Here is a 24,879-nt window from a genome sequence, read left to right as displayed (position 1 = left end):
GCTCTGAATGATAAAAAAGATGAATGCTTTGCTGTGCTGATGCTGTGAATATCATTGTGCCCTTTTGTGACATGTATTTTTCTCCCAAGGGTCTGTCCAGTCCCAGGTCCCTCCTGAACCCTGTTCTGGGCCACCTTGTTCATTCCTTCCAGGGCAAAACTCTTGATGTCAGTGTTGAAAAGTACCCTTGAAAAATCTGTTCACAGGGCCTAAGGTTTCCTTAAAATTAAAGAAGTCAATAGATTTGCAGTTGTAGTGGTGCTTTTCTCCAGCAAAAATGAAAGCAAGTAGATCCTCACACATAACATTTCTCCTGACTGGTCACTCACTTCCTGTAAAAGGCTGGCATCAGCTTTGCTGTGACATCAGTGCTGAGATGCTGCATTTTTGGGTCTAAACCTCATCTTTGTGAATATCCCTGTGAATATCCCTGCACAATACCTGCAATGAAATTCTCACACTTTTCTCCTCAAACATTGGGTTTTGTCATTGTTTTTTCAGAGGTTAAGAATAACACTCTGGATATTATTAAACCTTCTAAAAGAAGAAACTTTCCATTTCAATACAAAGCTGACGATATTTCTGAAAGCTCAAAACTGAGTTTGCTCTGAATTTTAGACTTGGCAAAAACATTGGACTTGATAAGTCTTGTCCATGTTTATTTAGTCTGGAAGTTTTTGGCACTGAAATAAAAATTCCTTGCAGTAAGTGTGACGACAGTACTTAACATTTCTTGCCTGTGTTTTACTACTCCCCTTATGCTCACTATCTGCAAGATAAATTATATTTTCTTTCTGACTTGATTTCTCTTGAAAATAACTTGTCTACTGTCTGTAGGACCCAGTGGCTGCTGCTCTCTCATACATGACAGTAGAACCCACTGCTCTGTGATCTGCAGTGAAGAACTGCATTCAAAGCTTTTTCATGGTAAGTAGAATGCTTATAATTACCTAATACAGCTGGGTTGCATGCCTTCTGTCTTCTGAGATATTCCTGGATTAGGTCAGTAATTAGGATCAGCTTAATGCCCACGATCAAATGGTCAGGTTTTTTAAATAAAGGGGTTTTCTGGAGAGTTCTGGAGCCACACCATGAACTACAGCTGGTGTGTATCAGCTAGACAGATGAAAACATCAGTGAGATACAGGATCTGCCCTGCTGCTGTTAGCTAAGTACAATATTATGCTCCTTTACCTTCCTTTCCAGTCCATTTCCTCAGTTCCCCTTCAGTCTAGCATTGTTCATGACACTCACTTGGTTTTGATACTACAGCTCAACACTTACCTAGAGAAGCTGTCACTGAAGATTACTCCCCTTTCACAAAAAGACAAAAAGGTATGGTGCACCTAAGCAATTGGTTGGATGTAACCTTAATTCAAAACCAGGGTTTACATTTTCAGACCCAGGATCTGTCCTTTTCTAAGTTGGGGTACAGTTTCTCTGCACTTGACTGTGAAGAAAATGCAATGTACATTTATCTTCCTTTCTAAAAAAGCAATAAGTTAAGAGAGGCTTCTGTCTGAGGAGCACCATGACAAAGCAATTCCCTGACTCCCACTAAACTAAGTCATAACTGTAGTTTCAATGGTGATAGAATAAATAACTTCACCTCAAAGCTGCAAAACTGCTGCACACAGTGTACAGAGCAGCTCACATTATGCCATTTATCACTGCATGATATAATTTTCTGTTCAGTTTTCTGATGTACATTGATACAGCATTACTGATGAAGTCAGAGTATATTCTAAGATATCAATGTTTTTTCTTCCTAGTTTAGAAATATGATGAAGCTTATAGATTTGATCCTCCTATCTACCTTCCTCTCAGTTTCCATGACATCTGAAACATGTAAGTCACATTTTAAAAATACTTTCTGATAAGGTTTGTTCTGTACAAATGCGTAGGCTGTTTCCTAATTAGTGGTTTTATTTTTAAGCCTAGTGAGTTCACCTCAAGCCAGAAATCACAACTTAAAATCTAGCTTTTAAAGTATATTAAAATGCACCAAACACTCTCCATTTCTATGACAGCAAGTGTAGTTTCAATTTCTGTCACTTAGCACCTCTGCAAGCAGAAAGGAAAGGGTCTTCTTGAAAGAATTTGAGAGTAGCTGGTGCTCCAGTTCCCAGCTGGGCACAAACTCCTAGAACATGCTTTAATTGCACTGAGCAGCGTGTATGCACGTGCACCCTGCTGAATCAGGGGTGTAAATGGGCGCTGTTCTCCACAGAAATGCTCTTTAATGTCCTGAATTTGGGGATGTTAATTGAAAAATGCAGTGTAACAATAATGTTTCCCTGCACAGGGGCAATGTCCAGAGCAGTAAACTATTTATGATGGGCCAGCTCTATTGACTCAGCTGTATAATGCTGACCAGGGACACAGTGTTGTACAGTGCTCATGTACTTCTATTCTTGAGCTCATTTATCTGAAAAATTCTGTAAGATATGATCTCAAATATTTCTCCGTATTGTCAGTTTTACAGTAGGAATGCTAAGATTCAAGCAAAGTATATTTATTAAGGTGCCAGATTCTGCTGAAGAATTTGGCAACATTATTTTCATGGATGTCATTGAATTAAAATGAGGCCTTTCTTTTTCAATATCTTCCATCTCCACACTATTTTTCCTCAGAAATCTGTATTTCCAATATGTTCTACCTTTAGTAGGGCAATGTTGCATTTTCTGACCCCCTCCTGATATGTCCAAGTGTCGTTGCAAGGCTTGTGGGTGGGAAAACTGTTAAAATTGTAGGGTTGAGGTTCCTCATACTCATAGCTGGCTAATTTAGGAGCCCCAAATTAGTAAGTGAGATGACAATATCAGTGGAGATTGACCACTTCTTCAGAAAGAACGAGAGCAGAAGTGTCCATCATGTAGACTCTCACCTCCTCATTTGTGCACCTACATGTCTAAAGCCACCATTGCAAAGTATCATTTTTGAGAGACACTGTCTGTTTTGGTTCGCTGTTTGGTAATCTACTCTCATTTTCATACTCCTTTATCTTCTGCAGCTCCTCTGCCAATCTCAATCTTTGTTCTGTCACCATCCCTGCTCATACTCCAATCTTTCGCTCTTTAGAATGCAATTTAACTTCCAGATTGTTTTCAGTGGCCAGCACACTATTTAGGTACCTGAGCACTGAAGTATTTATCACAATTGCTTGAATCTAGTTTCTCTGGACCAATTTGAGTATTCAAAAGTAGAAGTATATTCAGCTAAAAAAAATTACCAACTTAAAATATTAGTGTCTTACTCCCAGATTTTCTTATGTGTGATCATATGTGGTTTATTTTTCTAAGCTTCTTGTTTGTCTCAGTTATTTCTGTATCTTTTCACCTTCCCAGAATCTGATTTCTCATCAGATTCTTCCTTTCAGGCTATCACATTGCTTTAATTTTTTTCCCACCTTATTTTCATGAACTTCAGAGAGGGGCTGTTTTTATTTGTATTTTATTTTATTTTATTTTATTTTATTTTATTTTATTTTATTTTATTTTATTTTATTTTATTTTATTTTATTTTATTTTATTTTATTTTATTTTATTTTATTTTTCCTAAGGATCTAATCTACAGACTTCCTTCTATGATATTTTTCTTCCAGGAAAAAAAAAAAATCAACTTCATTTCTCTGTATTAAAAAAGCAGTAAAAAAAGCACTCATCCATTGCATAAAAAAATATTCATTATACTGAAGTAAGGAAAGATAACTACATTAAAGCTGTATTTTTCTTTGTTTTAATTAATTTTTTGAATAGAAACAGTATTTCAGGCAAAGATTTACATAATAATCTCATTGTAAGAAATCACTATTTTTTCAATTAAATCCTCTTGTTTTTTACTGCGTCTCCACTTAGAACCTAGGGATCTGCTTGTTTATTTGTGCCTCCCATATTAGTTCCTGTTTTTGGAAACAAATGGCTCCATAGCTCAAGGTAAACAAAATTTTTGTTGAAAAACCATCTAGTGAAAATAAGCTTGCTGTGTATCATCTCTGAAAGCTCAAGGAGGGTAGAGGGACATGACTGGCCCGCTGATCCAAGAATGCCAAGTTCTCCGTCTCAGCGGACAAAGGTTCAATTTATCTGAGATTTTAATCTTTTGCTCATTTGCAGTTGATGCTATGGAAGGTGAGGCCTTTGTTATAAAAGGTCCCAAATGGAGTTCATCAGTGAACATCACCTGGTATCGCACGGACACTCACACAAGAATTCCTGCCGAAGAGAAGGGATCACGAGTGTTTTCCATGGAACGATTTCTTTGGTTTCTGCCAACTTCTAGAGAGGATTCTGGAAACTACACTTGTGTAACACATTTGTAAGTGCCACATGGAAAGTGGAAGGTGTAAGACTGGCAAGAATATATGTTTTGACAATATATTATAATTAAATTTTTGGACATGATGACTTTTTAAAATAAGTTTTCATCCTGCAACTGCTATTTTTATGGCAGATCATTAAAACCAAGCTGCGACTGAAATAAAATAATCATCCACATGTTTATAGAATGACACACATTTGTTACAAATGATATATTCCATGTAAAAATACAGTCACTGACATACCTTATTCCATTTTTGAAGTTTAAGTAATCGCACGAAGTCGTACAACGTGAGTGTGCAAGTGCATTCATACAAGCCAGGACAATGTTTCCCAAGTCGGATTCGTTACCCAAATGACACTCAAACAGGAAGAGTTGTTTGTCCTACCATTGATAACTATAAGAATGCTACCATTGTCCAGTGGTATAAGGTAAATAAAACCCTGATAATGCTGATGTAGGTCAAAATATTGAAAAGCTCTTTGCAACCGAACACATTTTTCTTTTCCAGGACTGCAAACCTCTTAAGGGACAGAGATACTTCAAGAAAGAGAAATATATTTATATTGAGAATCCAAGAAGGGAGGATGATGGTTATTATACTTGTCAATTTATTTATACCCGTAAAGGAAATGTGTTTAATGTATCAGCAACAAGAATTTTCATAAGTGGGGGTAAGACAATAATTCCGTAGCTTGCTAAGATTAAAAGACTAATGTCAATTTAGAGCAAAGGAAACTCCTTTTGTACACTAAAAAGAGAAAGCATTTTGGTTGGTTTGTTTTATCATCTTATTTAAGAATTACATCAGCTTTATTAGATGAATTTTGTGGATGGTCACCCACATGGAGTAAGATGAGGTAAAGTCAGACCTGGTCTCATTTAGATTTTTGTTTAAAAGGTTCTGATGACTTGGTTAGATGCTGTGGTTGATAGAGTTCTCTGGTAGCACATTTCTGAAATGAAGGATCTCCTCAGTGGAATGCCACTATGCTCTGCTTTCTATTTATTGAGGGCAGCAGAATCTGTGGCTGGTGAGGACTGTCTGGTGGTCACTAAATCAGTCATGTGTTGATGGCCTTCAGCTTAATGCCTCGCGGTGTGTCTCAACATTCTAGCATTTATTTGGTAGTAGAACTGAAAAAACTTTTAAATTTGACTTTAATGAGACAAAACATAGCTAGAAAAAGAAAATGGATGGATCTCAGTGATTACTATGTCTCTGTGATTTTGAACATAGCCAATATGACTGAGATGTGTGGACTTTGGGTTGCCTCTACGATGTAGTCTCCTCAGGAAGGCGCTGTATTTGGATGGTGTTCAGGAAATGGTGCACAGAAATTTATAGTTTCAGATTGCATCAACTTGCAAAACTTCAAAATGCATCTTCAGTTCTGTAATCAGATCAGTAGAAAAATAGTCAGAAAAACCTTTTCTTGGGGGATGGTGGAGGGCTTGAGTTTGGCTCACGTGGTTGTTTTGTTGCTGTGTACTTACTTTGTTTTTTTAAAAAAAAGTGATGTTCATTTGCAGACTGAGCATCAGGCCTTTTTGCTCTGGGGAGGCACAGAGCTTGTGGGCAGAGTGCAGACCTGGAATGTGGGAGCCTTGGATGCAGCTTTTGCTGCTGTGCCCAGATCTCAGTAGCAGAGCTCATTCTGACTATTCTGAGCTGGACAGAAGACAGCTTGAGCAGAGACCTAATTCAGTAGCTGGGAAATGTCGTGCTTTTCCTCCTTTTCTGCCTGTTGCTCTACATGATCACAATCATGCTTTCCATGACACTTGCTCTGCCTAACAATTTTTGATTGAATGTACTTCCATCAAAACTTTTTTAACTGTTCTGGAATACTGCTCTTCCTGGGTTACAACAAAAATTTCTGGGTTTTATTTGGCTCCAAGACATTCAAATTTATAAAAGCCTTTGTTACATCCAGACAGATCTTGAAGTTCATCTAACTTTCTTTTGAAATCATTGCAGAAAGAAGAGATCACAACATAACATGTGAAATCTAGGCTGGGTCTGGCATGTCTGCTCCAGAGTTTTCTAAACTCAAAGCACTTAATGGCAACTTTGAGTTTTTTTCAGACCTTGAAATACATATGCTGATGAGTGGAACTGTTCTGTTTGGTTACTATTAGAGAATTATGATGCACATTCCTGTTGCCTTGCAGATCCATGCTGATCCAGAGGAGTTTCTGCCTCTGAATTCTGGCAGCTAAGAACTTAGCATAGTCAGGCAGCTGGAAAGTTACTGGCTCTCTCCTGACATCTATGTTATCATATCCAGTCAGTCTGGGAAGCAGGGACTGCAATGTGTTCTTACAGAATTTTTTTGGAAATATGCATTTCACAGAGGTGCCTTGGGGTGGAAAAGCTTAAAGAGCAAAGGGTTAGAAAGCAATATGTTTGGGGTTCAGATTCTGCATAAAAGTATGTATTAGCTATTTCATATAATGGATATGAGTAATTTCTCAAATGTCTCAATAAAACTCCAAAACAGCTGAGAAACCCCAAAACAGCTGAGAAATCATACAAGCCTATAACAGCATTTGCTTTTTCCCCCCACTCAGCAGCTAATTCAGTACTTCAAAACCTATTTTTTTTTCTTACTTTCTATGTACAAAGGTACATAGATGGGGAATAAATACTGAAGATATTAACATGTACATACTCCCCAGAGATATTTGGTTGTAGGAATAAAACCTGATGATCCCAACAAGTATGTGAAACACTGTTAGTTTGCAATTCTGTTTTGTGATGATAAAATATTAATTGTACAGATTACAAATTTTATCTTACAAAATGCATTTTCACAACTTGTTAATGCATACTTTCTTTTTCTCTTTAATTTCTAAAGTAAAATACTCACCTCTACCACCTCAAATCATATTTCCAAAGAATGAAGATGTAATAGAAGCAGAGCTTGGTGAGTACAAATTTTAATTGGTTTTTAAATTAACATTTTGTAATGGTCTAGAAGACGTGTATCTTCAAGAAGACGTGTATCTTCAAGAAGATGTAATGATGGAACTTCTCATCACAGTTTTGTACCATAATATTTACCATATTTAATTCCCTCCAGGCTCAGAGGTGTGAAGTTAGATATAACTGATGTGTTATTTAGGCATTAAGTGAAGTTTAGGAAGATTTAATCAACTTGTTCTACCCTCACTGGGATACACTTGGATTATTCACAGAGTGAATCATTACATCTCAGCTGAAAGGTGACAGCTTCCATCCACTTCAAAGAGGGCTGTGGTTAAATCCCTCAAACCTGCTTGATGGTACCCCTGAGAGGGAAAGATGGACTGTTGCTGTGGCTAGAGCTGCTCCTTGCTGCCTTGAGTCCCCCCGTGGAGACAGCGCCTGTGTCTCTGTTGAGGAATGAAGGAGAGCAAGGAGCTGGTTGCTGGCTCTGAGGCTGAGGAACGCTGCCTGTCTCATACCCAGGCTGGCTGGCAGTGATCAGACAGCCTGCTTGAAGAGCTGAATGAAGGAGGACTGGGAGGGCTGAAGGACAGCACCCAGCAGTGGATTGAGACAGAGCAGCTGGACAGCCCGTGATGCAGGGCTTCCTCCTGGCTCCCTGCTGTTCAGGGCTATGGATGTTCCCAGGGATTCACATTCATCCTAGTTAGCTTGCACCATCAGGATAAGGTGTTCCTGACAGGAGTGAGAGCTGTCTGGGGTTTGCCTGCAGTCAGTGGGAAAGGTGGAGCTCTCCAGCAAGAGACTAAACCCATCAGAAATCTAAACAGGTAATCCAGGATCTGTCTGCCAGGGCAAGTGGGGTGAAACTGGGCCAGTGGGAGAAGGGGCTGTATCTACACTCCTCTGCTTCTGTCCTACAGCAAGACTGCTCAGGCAGCAGATACTGCAGGGGTCCACAGCCCTCTCTGTGCCATGTGCTGGGGCTCAGAGACTTGTCAGTTGACTCTCATTCCCATTATTTTATTCCTCTTTTCCCCAGCTGTTTTAGCTGTTTTCCCCAGAAATTAGATGGTCTCTGCTCGAGGACAAGCTTTCTCTAGTAAGATGGTCAGTGCCCAGTGCTCTGTGGGCTCTGCCTGTCACTCTGATAGTGCTTACACAGAGAAAATTCACTTTGCATTTGAAACCCAATTGCTGTACTGGTTCTATTGCCTCCTGTTTGCAAAAATGAAGGGGTTTCCTCATGCTCCCTAATACCAATTCATGATTGGTATCAGGGAGCATGGGGAAAGAGAATATCTTAGCCATAAGATTTAATATTCTTATCTAAGACCTGTTTAGATGCAGACTTACATGGAAATAATTTAACATGTTTAAGTTATATTTTATTTTGGTGCAATGGTGACTCTTACTTTGGAATAAATATTTCCTAATGGGAAATATTTAATAAGTAATTTCCTGTTTTAGTGTTGCCTGGACTGGCTTACTTTACTTTTGACCAGCTTGAATGAAATCCAAGATAAGGCTGCACACAAGTCGCAAAATAATAGATGCTGAAATTTAATTAGATTATTTATGTGTACATTTGTGCGTTAACCACCATATCTATCCTATGTTCCTCCACATATAATCCAGCTGATTATATGTGTCAAGCATCGCAAGTTAAGGGGATATTGTCTTCATCATAATAAATATAAATAATTCCTTTTGTAATCCTTGGTGTGCTGTTAGATAATTTGCTGAAAAATTCCTGTTATTTCTTTTTATCTGTTCTATGTATCATTTTTTCAGCAGTAGTTCAGAAAAAATATTATGACAAAACTCACAAGTTTTATGAAGATTTGTTAGGAAAGGTGTTATGAGGAAAATATAATTTTCCTTGTTTTTCATCAAGGAATGTTTACATCTCTGTCTCTTGATTAGGTGCTGCTTTGTCTCTGAAATGTCGGGCCCGCCTGGGGATTAACAAACAGCCACTGGCTGCTGTCAGCTGGGATGTGGATAACATCTCAGTGAAAAGACTTGTTTTTTCAAGATTTCATAGAGAAACTCATTTGTAAGTCCACATAACACAGAATAATCTTTCTTCTACACAAACTATGCCTAGCCATTGAAACCAATGGTACCATCTCTTTCTCTTTCTATTAGTTTTGATGATCATGAGCAAGTATACTATGGAGAGACAACTTTGAATATTACTGAAGTAAAAAAGGAGGATCTGCAGTCAAATTTCACATGTATAGCATTGAACACACTGTACAGCACAAGAGTCACAGTGACATTACAACTCAAAGTGCTATCTAAGGGTAGGAGTTTTTCATTTTAATTCTTTACAATTTGCACTTAGTTTGAAATATGCTGGTGAGTTAATTTTATTATTTGTTTCAGATAGTAAAAACGTTTCAGTTAATACGAAACAAAACCAGCCTGCTTCTTCCCTACAAGCTCCAGCCAGTTGCAAAATTCTTGTGTCTGCGTCCTTTTCCTTGGGGTTGGGGAGAGAGTGGGACATTATTCAAACAGGGTCAGCAAGAGATGAAATACACAGAGCGTGACTGTATCAGCTCTGTGATAAGAATATCCTGTTTCTAGGATATTTCTCCACTGTGCCAAATAGAACTATTGTCTGTAGTGTAAAAGTGTGGCAGAAAATAGACTAACTTTAAATATAAGGGTTTCAGCTGCTGGTTTGCCAGTTTGTCTTCCTTACTACACTGCATCCACTGTAGTGACCTTTTTGGACTGAATGTTGTGAGAATCACCTCTTCAAAATCACTCTTTATCTTCTCTGAGTGCCACTGTGTTCCCTCTGTGCCGCACAGAAGTGTGAGTAGTGCTTCAAAGGCTATCCCTTGGTTTTTTTTTTAATTCCTGGTTCTAGTAGTACCTGAAAGAGAAGGAAAATCCAGGGCAGTAAATGGTGGGGACAGAGATAATCCTTAGCTCATGTGGGAATGTTCTTTTTTAATAGGGATAGCCAGATCCCTAAGCACTGTTGCCAACTATGGCAGAAAATGCTATTCTGTCTGGAAGGGCTCAAGAAGCAGCTGTGATCAATTGTTTCTTTTTTCACTCCTTCAGACATGTTAACCACCAAGAATCATGGAATGATAGAATGTTTTGGGTTGGAAGGAACCTTAAAGATTATTTAGTTCCAAACTCCCTGCCAAGGGCAGGGGCACCTTTCACTAGACTAAGTTGCCTAGAGCTCCATCCAACCTGGCCTCAAACACAGGGATGGAGCATCCACATCTTCTCTGGGTAACCTGTTCCAGTGCCTCACCACCCTCACAGGAAAGAATTTCTTAATATGTAATCTAAAGCTACTCTCTTTTCTCGAGGGCTTTGAAAGTAAATGTCAAGACCTTTAACAGTTTTCTGTAAGAGAGTGGTGGGAAGAGTAAAATCCAGTGTACTGTGATCACAGGGTGTGCACAGACCCATGTCCTGCTGTATCCTCGACTGCTCATGACTTTCTACAGGATCATGGCTTCAAGGCCTGGACAAGTTTCCTTGCTAGCCTGGACTAGAAGAGATGTAGGTGAATTGTAACAGCAGAATAGCACCAGCAGGAAGGTGGCAGGGGTTGTTTTGGCTGGATAGGTGAGTTTGAGTGCAGCACCACTCAAGAAGCTGGAAGTACACCAGCTTTGCACTGGAGTACCTGAGTGTGGGAGTGTACTTGCAATGAGAGGGAAGGAAACTGAATAACAGCTTTTGTTTATTAGTACAAGTCTCTCGTTGGCCCCATATTACAGACTAGATGAAGGAGAACAGACAGCATATCCTGTATTCATCCCATGAATCATTGAGTCTAATTTCTGCTATAGACAAATTTTGTTTTTTGTTCATAGGTCTTTAGTTAATGTTCATGAAAGCTCTTGGCTGTGACCCTGCTTTCACTGCTACCTTTTTTGTGTGGATATCTGTCCCCTTGTCCTTGTTGCTGCTGTTGACAATGTGTCTGCCTCTACTCCTCAGCACTGTTGGTGTCAGCAATGCTATGTCCAAAAGTGGCTGTGCTCTGCTTTAGTTTTCTTCACTCAGTTCTCTCAAAGCTCAGCAATACTTATGTTAAAGCAGTGTCTCTTGTTTCTGAGAATAATAAAAATGCTATATAGGATTCACTTGTGCCTCTCATCTTGTAAATGTGTAATAAGGATGTGCACACTCTTTTATGTTTGTTTGTTTTGTTTGTATTTTGTATTTAATAGGGAAAAAATTCTAAATATATGATTGCTCCTTAGTGTTTCTCACAGCACAACTTGTGTCTGCTAGCTACTACCCTGTTAATGCTTTTTTTTGCAGTCATTCAAAGCAGAGATAAAGTTCAGAAAGCATCATCTCTGTTCTTCTTCAAAGATGTTTAATGTTAAAGCTAACCTCTTGGCTCATGTTTTGTAGGCTGATGTGGACAGGAACTCTAGACACAGATCTCTGCTTTCACTGTCTGGAAGTGCATCTGCCTTAGATCCCAGAGAAGATAGAAAAAACTGCTGCTCTTCTGGAGTTTGTCTGGAACTCCTTCAAAAGTTGCTTTCTGACATGTTTTCTCTGGCCTTTCCAGTATTAGTTCTTGTGAGCTGATAGTTCTGTATTCCCATTACTCTTGAATATAAATAGAACATGGCTTACTCATGAGCTCAGCTGCTAAATGATGCAGTAAATCAAATGGAACAACAGGATCTATTCAGCCTTGTTCAGGGGCTTGTGGCACCTGCCCCCACTGTGCTGAATGTTCACTAGTGAATGAAATTAGTGAATGTCCATTAGTTAATTCCAGAGAAATTGGGTGCTAAGCCAGCATTACTGGGAATCGAACCTGCTCTTCCAGGAAGACACCTCTGTGAAGACACATTCCAAACTGCATGGGCACATTGGCTTCTTTTCCAGCCTTGGTCTAATCAGTGCAAATATAAACAGCGTTTTTTTAGGTTTGCAATTGCAAACGTTGATGCTGGAACCTGCTTCTTCTCCAGATTATAGAGACTTAATGCAATGCACCAGTAATTGTAATGTTATGATGAGCATGCTGTCCACAAATGTATCAGTAAGAAACATCATCACGCTCTGGTGCTTGGGGCAGCCCCTCCAGGTAGTGAAAGGGGTTTCCTTACTTTGTCTGTGTGTATTGAGCAGGAAAATGGATAAAATACCAAAATTTGAAGGGGTCAACAAGGATGAAGTTCCTTCATAGGCTTATGTGATACTATTAAAAATATGGTCAAATTTCACTTAAGAAGGAACTGTTTTCTTGCCCAATCTTATTGAAAGGTGTTTCCTCCTGATCTAGTTCTGGTGAGGTAAGCTTCCTCACAAGCCTAGAATTTCTTTTTCCCTTTAAACTCCAAAGAAATAAATGTAAAGACTGTGAAAATCTTGTTAAATTTGCCTCACAACCTACCAGAGGAAAGGGAAAATGTGTTTGTAAACTCTTCATTTATATACATTTTCAGCAGAATTTCTCAGGCACACCCTCCACTAGACCAAATCTCTCAGCACCCTATCCAAGCCATTCTGGAACACTTCCAGGGATGGGGGACCCACAGTTTTTCAGGGCAATCTGTTCCACTGTTTTACCGCCTTCAATGTAAAAAATGTTTTCCATATATCTAGACTTAATCTATCCGTGATAAGTCTTCGTCTCTGAGGTAAAGATGGACAGATGCTAGAGCTCTTCCATGAGGGAAATTGGAACTAAAGTGGGTGGCTCCTTTCTATCTCAGTTTCTCTTACTCATCATTGCTATTACATGCCCCTTGACCCTCTTGAAAGGAAAAGGCAGGAGAGAACATCATCTGACTTAGCATTGTTTATTTTATTTCTCTGACCAGGACGTGTTCTGTTTTCCTGCTTGTCTAGTGCTATCTTAGCTCTTATCTTGCAGATTTCATTACTTGCACACGCTCTTTGTATCCTATTTGTGCAATCATGCCAAGAAGCCTCCATTTGTCCTTTTGTAGATTTTCATGCGTAGGCTTAGATGTCTCACAAAATGGTTGTGTTATTACCAGTTTTTGAAAGTCACAGATTACTTAAACATCATTGTCAGCTGTGGTTTTAGCATAAGTAGGTCTGGATTCAACAAAGTGAATATTAATTATATACTGCACAGTATGCTTCTAGTTCAGGGGTCTGTGTGTTGGCTATGCCAGCTGGGGAAGGAAGAAGCTTTCTCATCTCTGTTTTGAGCTCCTGAAAGCTGTAACACAAGTAAGGATATGAGCCTGAAGCTTCAGCACACTCATTAACTTCTCTGTGGCTAACAGTACATTCCTCTACTTTGCAGAGGTTCTTCCTAATGTCCTCCTGATCACAGGATCTCTAGTTCTGCTAGGTGCAATAGCACTCTCAGTGATCCTTTACCAGTCCTTCCGAGTGGATATTGTCCTGCTGTATCGGGAGATATTCCAGCCCTACTCAGTCAAGGATGGTACGTAAGATTTGAGAAGGAAAGTTTAATAAAAGGAAAATGGCAAATCATAGAGAAAGTAATTTATTTGATAGTTGCTAATCCATGACACCTGAGCCTGATTCTTTTCTTTCTTACACCTTCAGTAAAGACAAGTAATACATGGCTCTGCAAGTGCTTTACATACCCTTGTTTTCTGGGTTTTGTAGGACTGAATTACATAAAAGATAGATTCAGTCCTGTTTTTGTAGTTTTTTATTGAAAGTATTTGCCATAAATACTGAATGATGTTGAAAACCTGATTTACAGTGCTATTAAGCGTACTTGTAATGTGCTCTCTAATGCAAAGGATCAAACCTGATAACTAATGTGAAAAAAGCATATATTAGAGCAGCACAGTTTTTGTAGGCCAAAAAGAAAGATTCCAATAGTCTGGAAGACATTTCTGGAGGAATGCATCCCATCTAGCTTTATTGGCTGCTTTCAGCTCAGGATTCAGATGTCTGCATTTAGTTGTATGAAATTAAAGTGCACACAGGAAAGTTTCCATCTCAGACATGAAACCTGGAGATCTGTGGCTGGATCCTGCTGTCTAACCATGAGCAGTTGGTGCTGTTGGTGCTGCCTTAGGGCTTCAGTGAGACTGAACCCCTCTGCAGGGGGCAGCTGAAGGGCAGGCAGTGCCTAATGATGTGATGAAGTACATGTTTTTAAGAGACCAAATCCAGCTAAATGGATGAATTTTAAGTCTGAAGCTGACTCTTACCACAGATGTATGCATGTAGATATCTACAGCTGATCTAGTTGCTTCTTATTAAAGAGGAAAGAAGCATGCTTTTTTTGGACAGTTTCCATGTAAGCATATTTTATGATGAAATTAATCAGACTCTGGAAATGGACATTTCATTATTATTACAGAATCACAGGATCACAGATTCACAGAATCAGTGAGGACCTCTGCGATCATCGAGTCCAATCTATGACCAAACACCACATTGCCAGCTAGACCATGGCACTCAGTGCCATTTCCAGCCTTTCCTTAAACATCTCCAGGGATGGTGGCTCCAACACCAGCCTGGACAGCCCATTACAATGCCTAATCATCCTCTCTATGAAGAAATTCTTCCTAATGTCCAACCTAATCCTCCCCTGCTCCAGATTAGCACTGTGTCCTCTTGTCCTGTCACTGCTTGCCAGGGAGAAGAGGCTGACCCCCACACCTGGCTACAATCTCCTTTTGGGTCATTATGGAGAGCAACAGGGTCAAACCTGAGCCTTCTCTTCGCCAGACTAAATAACCCCAGCTCCCTCAGCTGCTTCTCCAAGGATCTATTGTTAGAATGGTTTGAGCAAGAACCTCAGCAACAGAAGAAAGGATACAGCCATCTCCACCAGAAAGAAAGAAATGTTTGGGATTAGAATAAAAATGCTGTAATGGAAAACTTAATTTAGAGAAATGAATCAAGGAATGAAATAAATACTTGACTTTGTATTTGGTTCTGACTGTAAGACTGTTTCCTAAGAAATATGATTTTCACTCAAGTGTATGATATGTTGTGGGAATGATGAATAAAGTCTTCAAGATGGAAGAATTTAAATGGAATATCTTGTGCTGAGAGATAAAGCCTGTTATTAGCAAATTGTATCACTGAAAAAACAAATGCTGAGCTTCATGGCTATATCATGCTAACATGCATTGATCAGTTGAAATCTTACTGCATATACTTTGGAATGCAACCTTCACAATACAAAGGCCAGGTTCTCCAAAGCTACAAACACACAAGACAAAACAATTGAGCATGGAAAACACCAAATATGCACAGCCTTTAATTTCCAAACATGCACCAGATAGTATACATTATTCAGATTGGCTGGAACTGATTCTTAGATCTATTTCACTATTGACTGATATTTTTATTTCTCTCCTACTTTTTGCAACAGACAGCTCTAATTCATGTTAACACAATACTCCTTCCTCTTGTTTTGCCTTACAGATGGGAAGATATATGATGCATATGTTATCTACCCCAAAAACCATGCCAGTGAAGCTAATTTTGTGGAATATTTTGTTTACCAAATCATGCCAGATATTCTGGAAAATAAATGTGGATATACATTGTGTATTTATGGGAGAGATATATATCCTGGAGAAGGTAAGTTTCAGATCTGGTAATGCACTGAAACACTTGTCAAGCTTGAGAAAATTGTGATTCAAGTCCCTTTTAGGTGTGTAGGAGGTCACTCTGCATTCCAGACCTTGAAGCTCATGTCCTCAGCAGCCATCTGCCTGCTCTTTCAGGCCGGGTGTCACAAGGGCAGTCTGTGCTTTCCAGTGTGCTAGGAGGAGCAAGCCACTAGGAAAGGGCACAGACTCCTTATCATCTTGGAACGCACAGGAAACATGACCCTGAGTGTGACTCTTTTAAAAATACACTTGCTCTTTGGAAAATCTAACTCCGTGCAGGTTTATCTGGGCAAAGCCACAACCAAACCTTGCATGAGCTGGCTTGGTGACTACAAGACAGGGAACAGGAGAAACCCATAAGCTCAGCCAAACCCACAAACTCAGCTAAGGAAACACCTTTGCTGTTATCACTCAGGAGTTTTCAACCTTTTATGAGGGTGTTAGAATCACAAGAAATTCAGCTTCTTTTCACTGACACGTTCTATTTTCCCTTCACACAATTCCCAATATTAGTTCAGGAGAGAATTGGTATGCTTTATTTCTACTTTCTTGTCTTTCCGGATGAAATAATGTAAATTAATCTGTGCTAATTTCCATATAAACACCCTCCACACTATCACATATGATTGCTGCCACCTAGGTGCTATCTGCTCTCCTCCAGAGCTGACTTGTCTGTTTATCTTGTGCCCTGGCTCTTCTGTAGACCAGATCTTCTCTCTCTGTCAGTGAGTAGGCATGAAGCCTAAGCTGGTGCATTTTCTGTTTCACATTTCTGAAATCATCTGCACTGGGCCAGGTGTCATTCATCTGCCCTCAGCTGAGGCTGAAATCTTTGATGTCCTCCTCTTCTGGAAAGTTGTGAAAGGGCTGCCTGGCCTTGGAAAAAATGAAGGTAAAGAAAAGCTGCAAAAGTTGTTGAGCCAGACCATTCCCAGGTCCAGCACAAGGAGCTACAATAGCTCACAAAACTGTCAAAGGCAAAATCTTACACCTCTTGCAGTGGTCTGGCAGCCCCCAGGAAAGGAAAAGAGGACACATATGGAGCTGGCTGATGCATCTGCAAATCAGCTAGTTTGTTAAATAATTGGTGTGTTGAATTTCCTCAGCTGTGCTCCCACTTCTCTTTTGGCCCAGCATCACAGGGAGAGTAGCACTGATCAGCTCTCCCTAACATGGCAGTGGGAAATTCAAACATCTTCTGTTGTGCTGACACACAGATGCCCTGAAAGTCTGGATTTACCCCTGCAGGGTGAAGGCCAACACAATGCACAGATTAGTGTATAAATTAGCACACAATAACTCAGGACAATTCACTATAATTTAGTCTAACCCCACCTGGAAATAAGCCTCTTAGATGCAAGTCACTCAAAAGTCTTCTGATGACTATTTTTCATGGCTAAGTATTGCAAGATCATCTCTAAGGCATTAAACATGGTACAACACAATTCCTTACATGGAGACTATTGATCAAATACAATTTTGTTACAGTCAGATCTACTGAATTTGACCCTAGGTCACTGGAATAGAAATTCCTAACAATACTTAAAAGCAGTGACTATATTAATGTTTCAACTAAAAAACCCATTTGAAATGAAGGCTTTTTGCTTTGGGTTTCTTGCTTTTCTCTCCCCTTGCCCCATTGGTCTTTCTCTAATAAATAAACAAACTGTATCAGACTGAAGCGAGATAGAAATTATTTCTGGTTACAAAGCAATGAAAATGGAGTTTCCAATCTCAAAAGAATTTTAAAAAGAATATCAGTGTCTCATCATTTTCTTGTACATTACTAGATGCAGCCAGTGCAATTGAGACGAGGATGCAGAAGAGCAGGAGGCTGATCATGCTGCTGACACACCAGCTGGTTAATTCTAAAGAAGATGCTTATGATCAACACATTGCTTTATACAATGCCCTCATTCAAAATGACACCAAGGTGATCCTTCTGGAAATGGAGACAATTGGGAATTATGGGAAGCTTCAGGAATCTCTTAGGTTTCTTATTAAGCAGCAAGGCACCATCAAATGGAAAGAGGAGCACACAGTGCACCCACAGTCACCCAGTTCTAAGTTCTGGAAGCAGGTGAGGTTCCATATGCCGCTGGCACGCAGGCCCTCACACGTGGCTGACGCCAGGTGAACAGCAGTGCTGCCCCATCAGGATGGACTACAAGCCCACAGCTGTTGGTCCTTTCAGAAAGGAAAGGAAATGACTGTACTGTCTGAAAGTCTGGCTGTGTTTTTTGAACTTTTTTTCAGTTCTTCTACTGAGTAACGATGGGGTAAATTGATGGAAGAGGTCTAGGATACTGAGGGGATATTTTACAGGTATGAGAGGTCTAAATAAATAATTCTAGATTTTGGGGAGAATTTTGCATGTCACAGAAAACCAAATGTGCCTATACTCTTTCTATATATAGTTGTATATATAACAGAAAATTTTGATTATGAATAACTGAAAGCCTTGCAGGTTGAATTCATCTTTCTAATGCAGCTGATAAAACATAAATGCCTTCTGTATTATTTGATTACAAAGTATAATGTGTATTTTGCAATTAGAAAGTATAATGTTATTCTTTTGTTAACTTCTATTTTCTGACACTTACTCCTTTTTGATTCAATAGTGACACTCACAAGATGAAATTTTATTTTTCCTTGGTACGACTGCCTCACTAAAGAGTCTTTTGAGACTGATGTGAATAGTGTTAAGGGAAAGAAATGCACTGATATATCTATATATCTATATATAAAAATATGCATTGTTACAGGAAATAAATGAACTGATATATACATATATATATTTTACATGCATTGTTAAGGGAAATGAATGCACTGGTACATACAAAGGTATTTTATATGCACTTTAAAATATTTTATATATCTATTAAAATGAATCACACAAATGGGAAATTTAAGTCTTTCAGGTACAATAATCATGCTGTTACTGCAATTATTATCTTCACATAGAAATAACATATTAAAATTTAGGATGTTCTTTTGATACACTGACAGCATTCCTTTAAGCTACCAAAAAAAATAGACTGCTTTTTTACAACAAGAATTATACAGTTTTTCCCCATACTTTGGCCTCATGTGTAGTTATACTTTCTTATATTTCTGATAGGAAATCAGATGTAGTGTAGTTATACTCGTGTGTAGTTATACTTTCTTATTTTTGATAGGAAATAACCTTAAATGCAAAGGTCAGTGCCAAATCTCCTTCTAGTTCAGGGGAACAGGAACAAGATGTATTCTAGTACAGGTATCCCTGAAAACTTTAATCTTTTTATATTTTCAAACCCAGGATATTCTTACTGTCAGAGAAGGCTTAGTTTTCAGCATTAGACTTGCTACAGAATAGACTTAAAAAGTGAAAATTAGATGCAGAAAACTAACTCACTGGTAACTCATTGTTACCAAGTCCAGGATTAAAAGCAGGCAAATTCTTCCCTTTTACTGTAAGTTTTTATTGAATAGGGATCTTCAGACTTATAGATAGCTATTTGGAGTAGAAAAAACGTGCATAAAATATATGTATAGATATTTTTCATCATCCTGTTAAAAGATCTATGGCACACTAGACAGTTTTTCTCTGATGAGTTGTATTTTCAAGCGTTCATTCACTCATTGCTCACTTCACCACAACTATAAAGCATCAAAGGTTGCATTTTGTAATTACCTCATTAGATTGTGTGCAGTACTGGGTCCTGTTCCTAAAGATACCTCTGGATAAACCTTACTGTCTCTGTGGAGGCCCCACAAGATGGATTCATGCCAGTGTGAGACTTGGTTTTTTCCTTTGTTTGTTCATTTCTTCCCACAGAGAGCATGCCAACACTGAGGCATGTGTAAAAGCAGGAAAGCCTGTTCCTATAAACTTTGAAGATTTTTACACATAAGCTGCTGAGCAAGACAGAATATTCACTTCCAAGATTATCACAGGATAAGTTTTTAATACAGTTTGAGTCCTGGGCTTGTAATGAACAAGAAAGGATGATAAGCAGGCATCTTTGAAGTGAAAAGTCTAGGATGACTTTTGAAGCTGGAACGAGATGAGGAGAAGGTACAGTGAGGAATTGCACAGGATGAGAAATGAACCAAATTACTCTGAAATATACTGGTGTGTCATTGACTCCTGTTAGCCATGCATGTAGTCATGGTGGTGAAAAACAAACTCACTACATGGCTCTTGTGGTGGTGCTACATTTTTTTCAAGTTTCCTGGTCAGCACAGAAAAAAAAAAAAGAGGAAAATAATTCTTATGGTGGTTTGCCAGCAGTGAAGAAAAGGAGCAAATTCAGTGGGGCAAAGAATATTTACAGTATCAGGGCATGAGTATGTGACCATATTTATGACTAAAAAATACTGCAGTTGTCACAGATTTTTTTGTTATTCCTTACTTTTTAGTAAAGAAATATGAGATATGCATTAAAATGGGTATATTCTACAGATGTTATCATATTTGTAATGTTAGAAAAAAAGCACAAAAAGAACTGTGGAATACTTTTACAGCATCATTAAAATATCAGCACTACTGAGGGCAATCAGGAATCCTGCGTTTCGTTCTGGGCTCCTCAGTAGGAGAGAGACAGGGACATTGTGGAGTGAGCACAGCAAAGGGCCATGGGGTTGGTGAAAGGATTGGAGCATCTCTCATAGGAAGAGAGAGCTGGGACTCTTCAGCCTGGTGAGGTCCCTCACCTGAAGGGAGGGTACAAAGAAGAGGGAGTCAGGCTCATCTCAGTGATGCCCAGTGACAGGACCAGAGGCAATGGGTGAAAACCTAAAAACAGGAGGTTCCCTCTGAACATCAGAAAGGTTTGTTTGTTTTTTTTTTTAATGGTGAGAGTGACCCAGCACCGGCACAAGTTACCAACAGAAGTTGTGTGTCTCCAACCTTGGAGATACTAAAAAATCTCCAGGACTTGATTTTGGACAATCTTAAGCATGGGGGTTGACTAGATAACTTCCAGAGGTATCTTTCATCCACAGTAGTTCCATGATATGCAACTTACAAACAACCTAGATTTTCAAAAACATTTTTTTTTAATTAAAATTGGCTTTTTGTACGCTAAGAAGTCTGCCTTCATGGAATAACAGAATGTCAGTCTGCCCTGTCTCCCCCACCCCCCTGAAAAAAAAAAGAAGTATCCTTTCAACATAGGAATAAATAAACATAGAAATAATAACATAGGAATAAACACAGAAAGCTTATAGAAGATTCAGTTTGGATGCCTTAAGCTTAAATTAAAGAGCACCAAGGCAATTTAGTTTCTGAATTATATTGTCCACAAAGAGTTTTAATGTTCTTTGGTTTCGACCCTGCACTTCTGCGGTTTTGGCACCTCAAGGGACTCTGGAGAGCAGATTTACTTTCACTTAATAGAGCAGAGTCATCCTGCCCTCTCGTGGGTGAACAGGCACCCAGAGACTCTGACCAGCTGGAAATCCAATGGGGTTGAGATTTGATGTTCCTGCAGCTCACATGGTTGTGAAGCCCAAGAGACTTACCACTTAAAGGAAGGTTTTAGAAGTTTTCAAGAGTTTTCCTAGCAAGCCATTATTTGTTATGAAATATTAATAGAGCATTGGACAAAGCCTGTTTGGAAGATGATGTGCAAAATTGATAGTACATTAAATTGAATGTACAACTGTATGTTCCTTACTCTTTAAGGGGTTGAAAAATTACAGCTGTTGTTTTAGGCACTAATCATGCATATCCAGCTGTGTTTCAGACCCTGGATACTGTATATCTTGTAGAGAGCCAGGTCCTTGACACAGTCTCTGCTAGGCAGACAGATCCACGAAAGTGATCAGAAAAACAGTGGGACCTGTGGGACCTGAGGGACTAACAGGTTGTGACCAGCATAAAACCTCAACTCACAGCTAATCACTAGAGGTGTCCCTCAGGGAGTGACGTCAGCACCAGGAATGTTTAGCATCCTTACTGATGACCTTGACAATGGGACAGAATGTACGACCAATGAACTTTCAGACAGAAAATCAAACTGGGGAGGGATAGCTGACCCACTGGAGCACAGGGCTGCTGTTTTAGACAGCAACAGGCTGAAGAAATGGACTGATGGGAAACCCACAAAGTTCAGCCCAAGGCATGTGCAAAGTGCTGAGATGGAACAAACCTATTCAGCAAGGCAGCCTGGAGGTCAACCTAATGCAAAATAGCTTTGCAGAAATAGACTGGATGTCCTGGTTGACACTAAAGTGAACACAATTCAGCAGTGTGTCCTTGTGACCAGGATGACCAACAGCACGCTGCACCTTACTAATGAGAATGTAGTTGTGGAAAGTGATTATTCCCCTGAACGCAGCATTTGTGAGATCATCTCTAGGGCACTATGTCAAGGTTTGGGCTCCTCAGCACAAGTGAGTAGGTACTGACATATTGAAGTCCAGGGGAACATCACCAAGAGCACAGATCATACAGGGAGAGGACAAGTGTCCCTGTTTCTACCTACAATAATCTAATGAAAAGACAGAGAGAGAATGGATGGAACCAGACTCTTCTCAAACGAGCCCAGAAATGGGACAAAAAAGTAACTGTGACTAATTAGAACATAGGAAATTTATATTACATATTAGAAAAAAATTTCATCATATGCATGTTCCAAAGCTGGAACAGATGCCCAGAGAAGCTGTGGAATCCCCATCCTTGTAAGTGTTCAGGTCTCCTTTGTGTGCACCCTGAAGAGGGGCTGGACCTGAGGACTCCCAGAGGTCCCTTCAAACCTGAATTATCCTGTGATGCTGTGATGTGGAGGAACATTTCAAAGTGTCCAAATTCTGTATTTTAAAATTTCTGAGAAACATCCGTGGCTCTATCAGACACATTATCAGTTCGTAACCTGCTTTTTTGACATCAGGGGAAGAAAACGCTGAAAAAGTATTGAACATGACTTAACATGCGCTAAGAATTAATATAACTTGTATATAGAGATAATAGATGAAGTTTAAGAAGGACTATTGCCACCTAAGAGCAAACAAGTTTAAACTATGGTTACAGGAGTTGGATGTGTTGCAATTTATGATGGAAATAATTTCAGTTTTTTTCAGTTAGCACCTCTATATAGCTTATGTTGGATGGAAAGGAAGATGTGAAAACTGTGAAATAACTGGTCTTCTCTAACTGATTCTCAACTGGTCAGGTCATCAGAGCTTCATTCAAAAATCTGTTTTCCAATCTTAGTGCAAACTTTCGTGTTCATCATGACATTTTCAAAATTAACATCTGAGATGTAGCTATTTTTAGTCAAGTTACATATCTATTATCACACTATGAATTCTCCATTAAAATTGCATTAGTCAGAGAACTAAAAAGTGTAAAGTTTACTCTCCTTTCACTTATGTTCATGTATGACTATGACATTAGTTGAAAGGACCAATTGAACACAGCATTTTCTGCAATGCAGATTAAATCTCGAAACTTGAGAGTATTTCAAAAGAATATGAAAGCAAATAAATGTGAGAGAAGCTCATGGAAAATATTACTGTAAAAGACTGAGTCAGAAAAAGAAGTTTCCAAACTGTAACTATGAAGACAGTCTGTGAAAGTAAGAAGCTGATGACATTTTACTTTACCATTTTTTTACTGGCTGCTAAATAGTTTCCAGACTGTCATATAAAATCATTATCATCCTTATGATATCTGCTTTCTTTTAGGTTTTGAAATCAGGTACTAAGTCATAAAACCAAAAGCACAGCAAAGTATCTTCTACACATTTTTAAAGCAGTTTTATTTATTTAGATCCTTAGCTTACTCTCCTGGAGTTGTGCTGATTTACATTATGCAAAGGTCTAATTGTTATAGGCATATGCTTCATTCTGTGATCAGGAAAACAAACAAGATTAGACAGTAATATACTCCAGGGTTTCTTCTCTTCACCTCTGCAATGAAAAATATGCAAGAAAGCCAGCCCCGTGTAATCCCTCCCTCCTTTTAAGTGGTTTTACCTCCAAACTGGCCTCTCCCATTGAAATTGGGAACTTTTGCACCAGCAGCTGTCCTGGGTAAAAACCCCAAAATGTAGCTGTCACCAAACAAATTTCTGAAGATGAAAAGGGTGATATGCAAAGAAAAGGATTCCTGAGGGAATGATTTTTTTCCTGATGTTATGGAACTAACTTTATTTAGAAGTACAGTGAATCATTGCACAGTGCTTAGCAGATAAAGCATTCATGGAATTAAAAAGGGCAAGCATGCATTTACTTAGGAACAAGACTAAAACAAGAAATATGTCTCTCAGAAACCCCTGATTGAACCAATATACCAACATTTGGCTAACAAGCAAACTCAACTAATGGCATGATGGCTTATTTAGATGTTAATACATACACTCACAGTGCAGCAATGGAGCTACAAAATGTTTAATGTCCTGAAAGCTTCCATTATTCTCCCTTTGAAGAGGATATTGTCATAAAAACTTATGAGAACTGAATAACTTAAGAACTACACAAGAACTTTTTTTTTGTGTTTGTGTGTTTGTGTGTGTGTGTGTCTTTTGATGTCTTTGCAGAATATCAGTGTTAGCTCTTTGCACCACCTCATTCTCAAACCAGGCAGCGGGATGGGGAGGAAGCTGTAGCAGAGGCAAAACTTGATATACTCAGCCCAATATACTCGTTCCTAGCGCTCCGTCCTGCCTCCAGCACGCTCCTACAATGTGCGTTCAGCGGAAAAGCGGAGGAAGAGGCGTTTCGGCCCAAGACAGCGGAAGGCATCACCTCCTTACGCCTTTTCTTCCCCTGAAAGGTTGTGACACACCCACCCCTCTCCGCCCGCTAAAGCAGCCGAGCATCCCTCGCTGTGCCGGCGGGGCGCGCTCGGGGTGTGCGGGGCCCGGCTGGCACCGCAGGCAGGTAGGGCAGCGGGACGGGGAGGCCAAGGCTGGGCGCGGACACCTCACTCCCCCTCGCTCGGAGGAGCCGAGCGGCCCCCCGCTCACGGCATCCATCCCGGGCGGAGAGCCGCTCTAGCTGGCCGGAGACCGCTCCGGGGCACCCTGCCCGTCCCCG

General features: G+C 39.5%; 1 protein-coding gene across 1 annotated transcript; it reads left to right on the top strand.

The window, feature by feature from the left end:
* Positions 1–1,778: 1,778 nt before the first annotated feature.
* Positions 1,779–18,169, top strand: LOC131080298 (interleukin-1 receptor-like 1). Its single transcript, XM_058018490.1, has 10 exons — positions 1,779–1,848; positions 4,116–4,317; positions 4,583–4,751; positions 4,832–4,994; positions 7,182–7,250; positions 9,179–9,311; positions 9,404–9,561; positions 13,545–13,688; positions 15,662–15,820; positions 17,643–18,169. The coding sequence occupies exons 1-10, from the start codon at positions 1,782–1,784 to the stop codon at positions 17,987–17,989; spliced, it is 1,611 nt and encodes a 536-aa protein (XP_057874473.1). The 5' UTR covers positions 1,779–1,781; the 3' UTR covers positions 17,990–18,169.
* Positions 18,170–24,879: the final 6,710 nt, after the last annotated feature.

This window comes from Melospiza georgiana, chromosome 2 (genome assembly GCF_028018845.1).
Source record: "Melospiza georgiana isolate bMelGeo1 chromosome 2, bMelGeo1.pri, whole genome shotgun sequence".
NCBI lineage: Eukaryota > Metazoa > Chordata > Aves > Passeriformes > Passerellidae > Melospiza > Melospiza georgiana.
The sequence above is the reverse complement of the archived record's forward strand: the minus strand, read 5'-3'. Positions and strand labels throughout refer to the sequence as shown.

Coding starts and splice junctions, on each gene's coding strand:
- LOC131080298 (XM_058018490.1), top strand. CDS start 1,782: ATGATGAAGCTTATAGATTTGATCCTCCTATCTACCTTCCTCTCAGTT. Junction 4,995..7,181: donor AAGAATTTTCATAAGTGGGG/GTAAGACAATAA, acceptor TAATTTCTAAAG/TAAAATACTCACCTCTACCA. Junction 9,562..13,544: donor ACTCAAAGTGCTATCTAAGG/GTAGGAGTTTTT, acceptor TCTACTTTGCAG/AGGTTCTTCCTAATGTCCTC.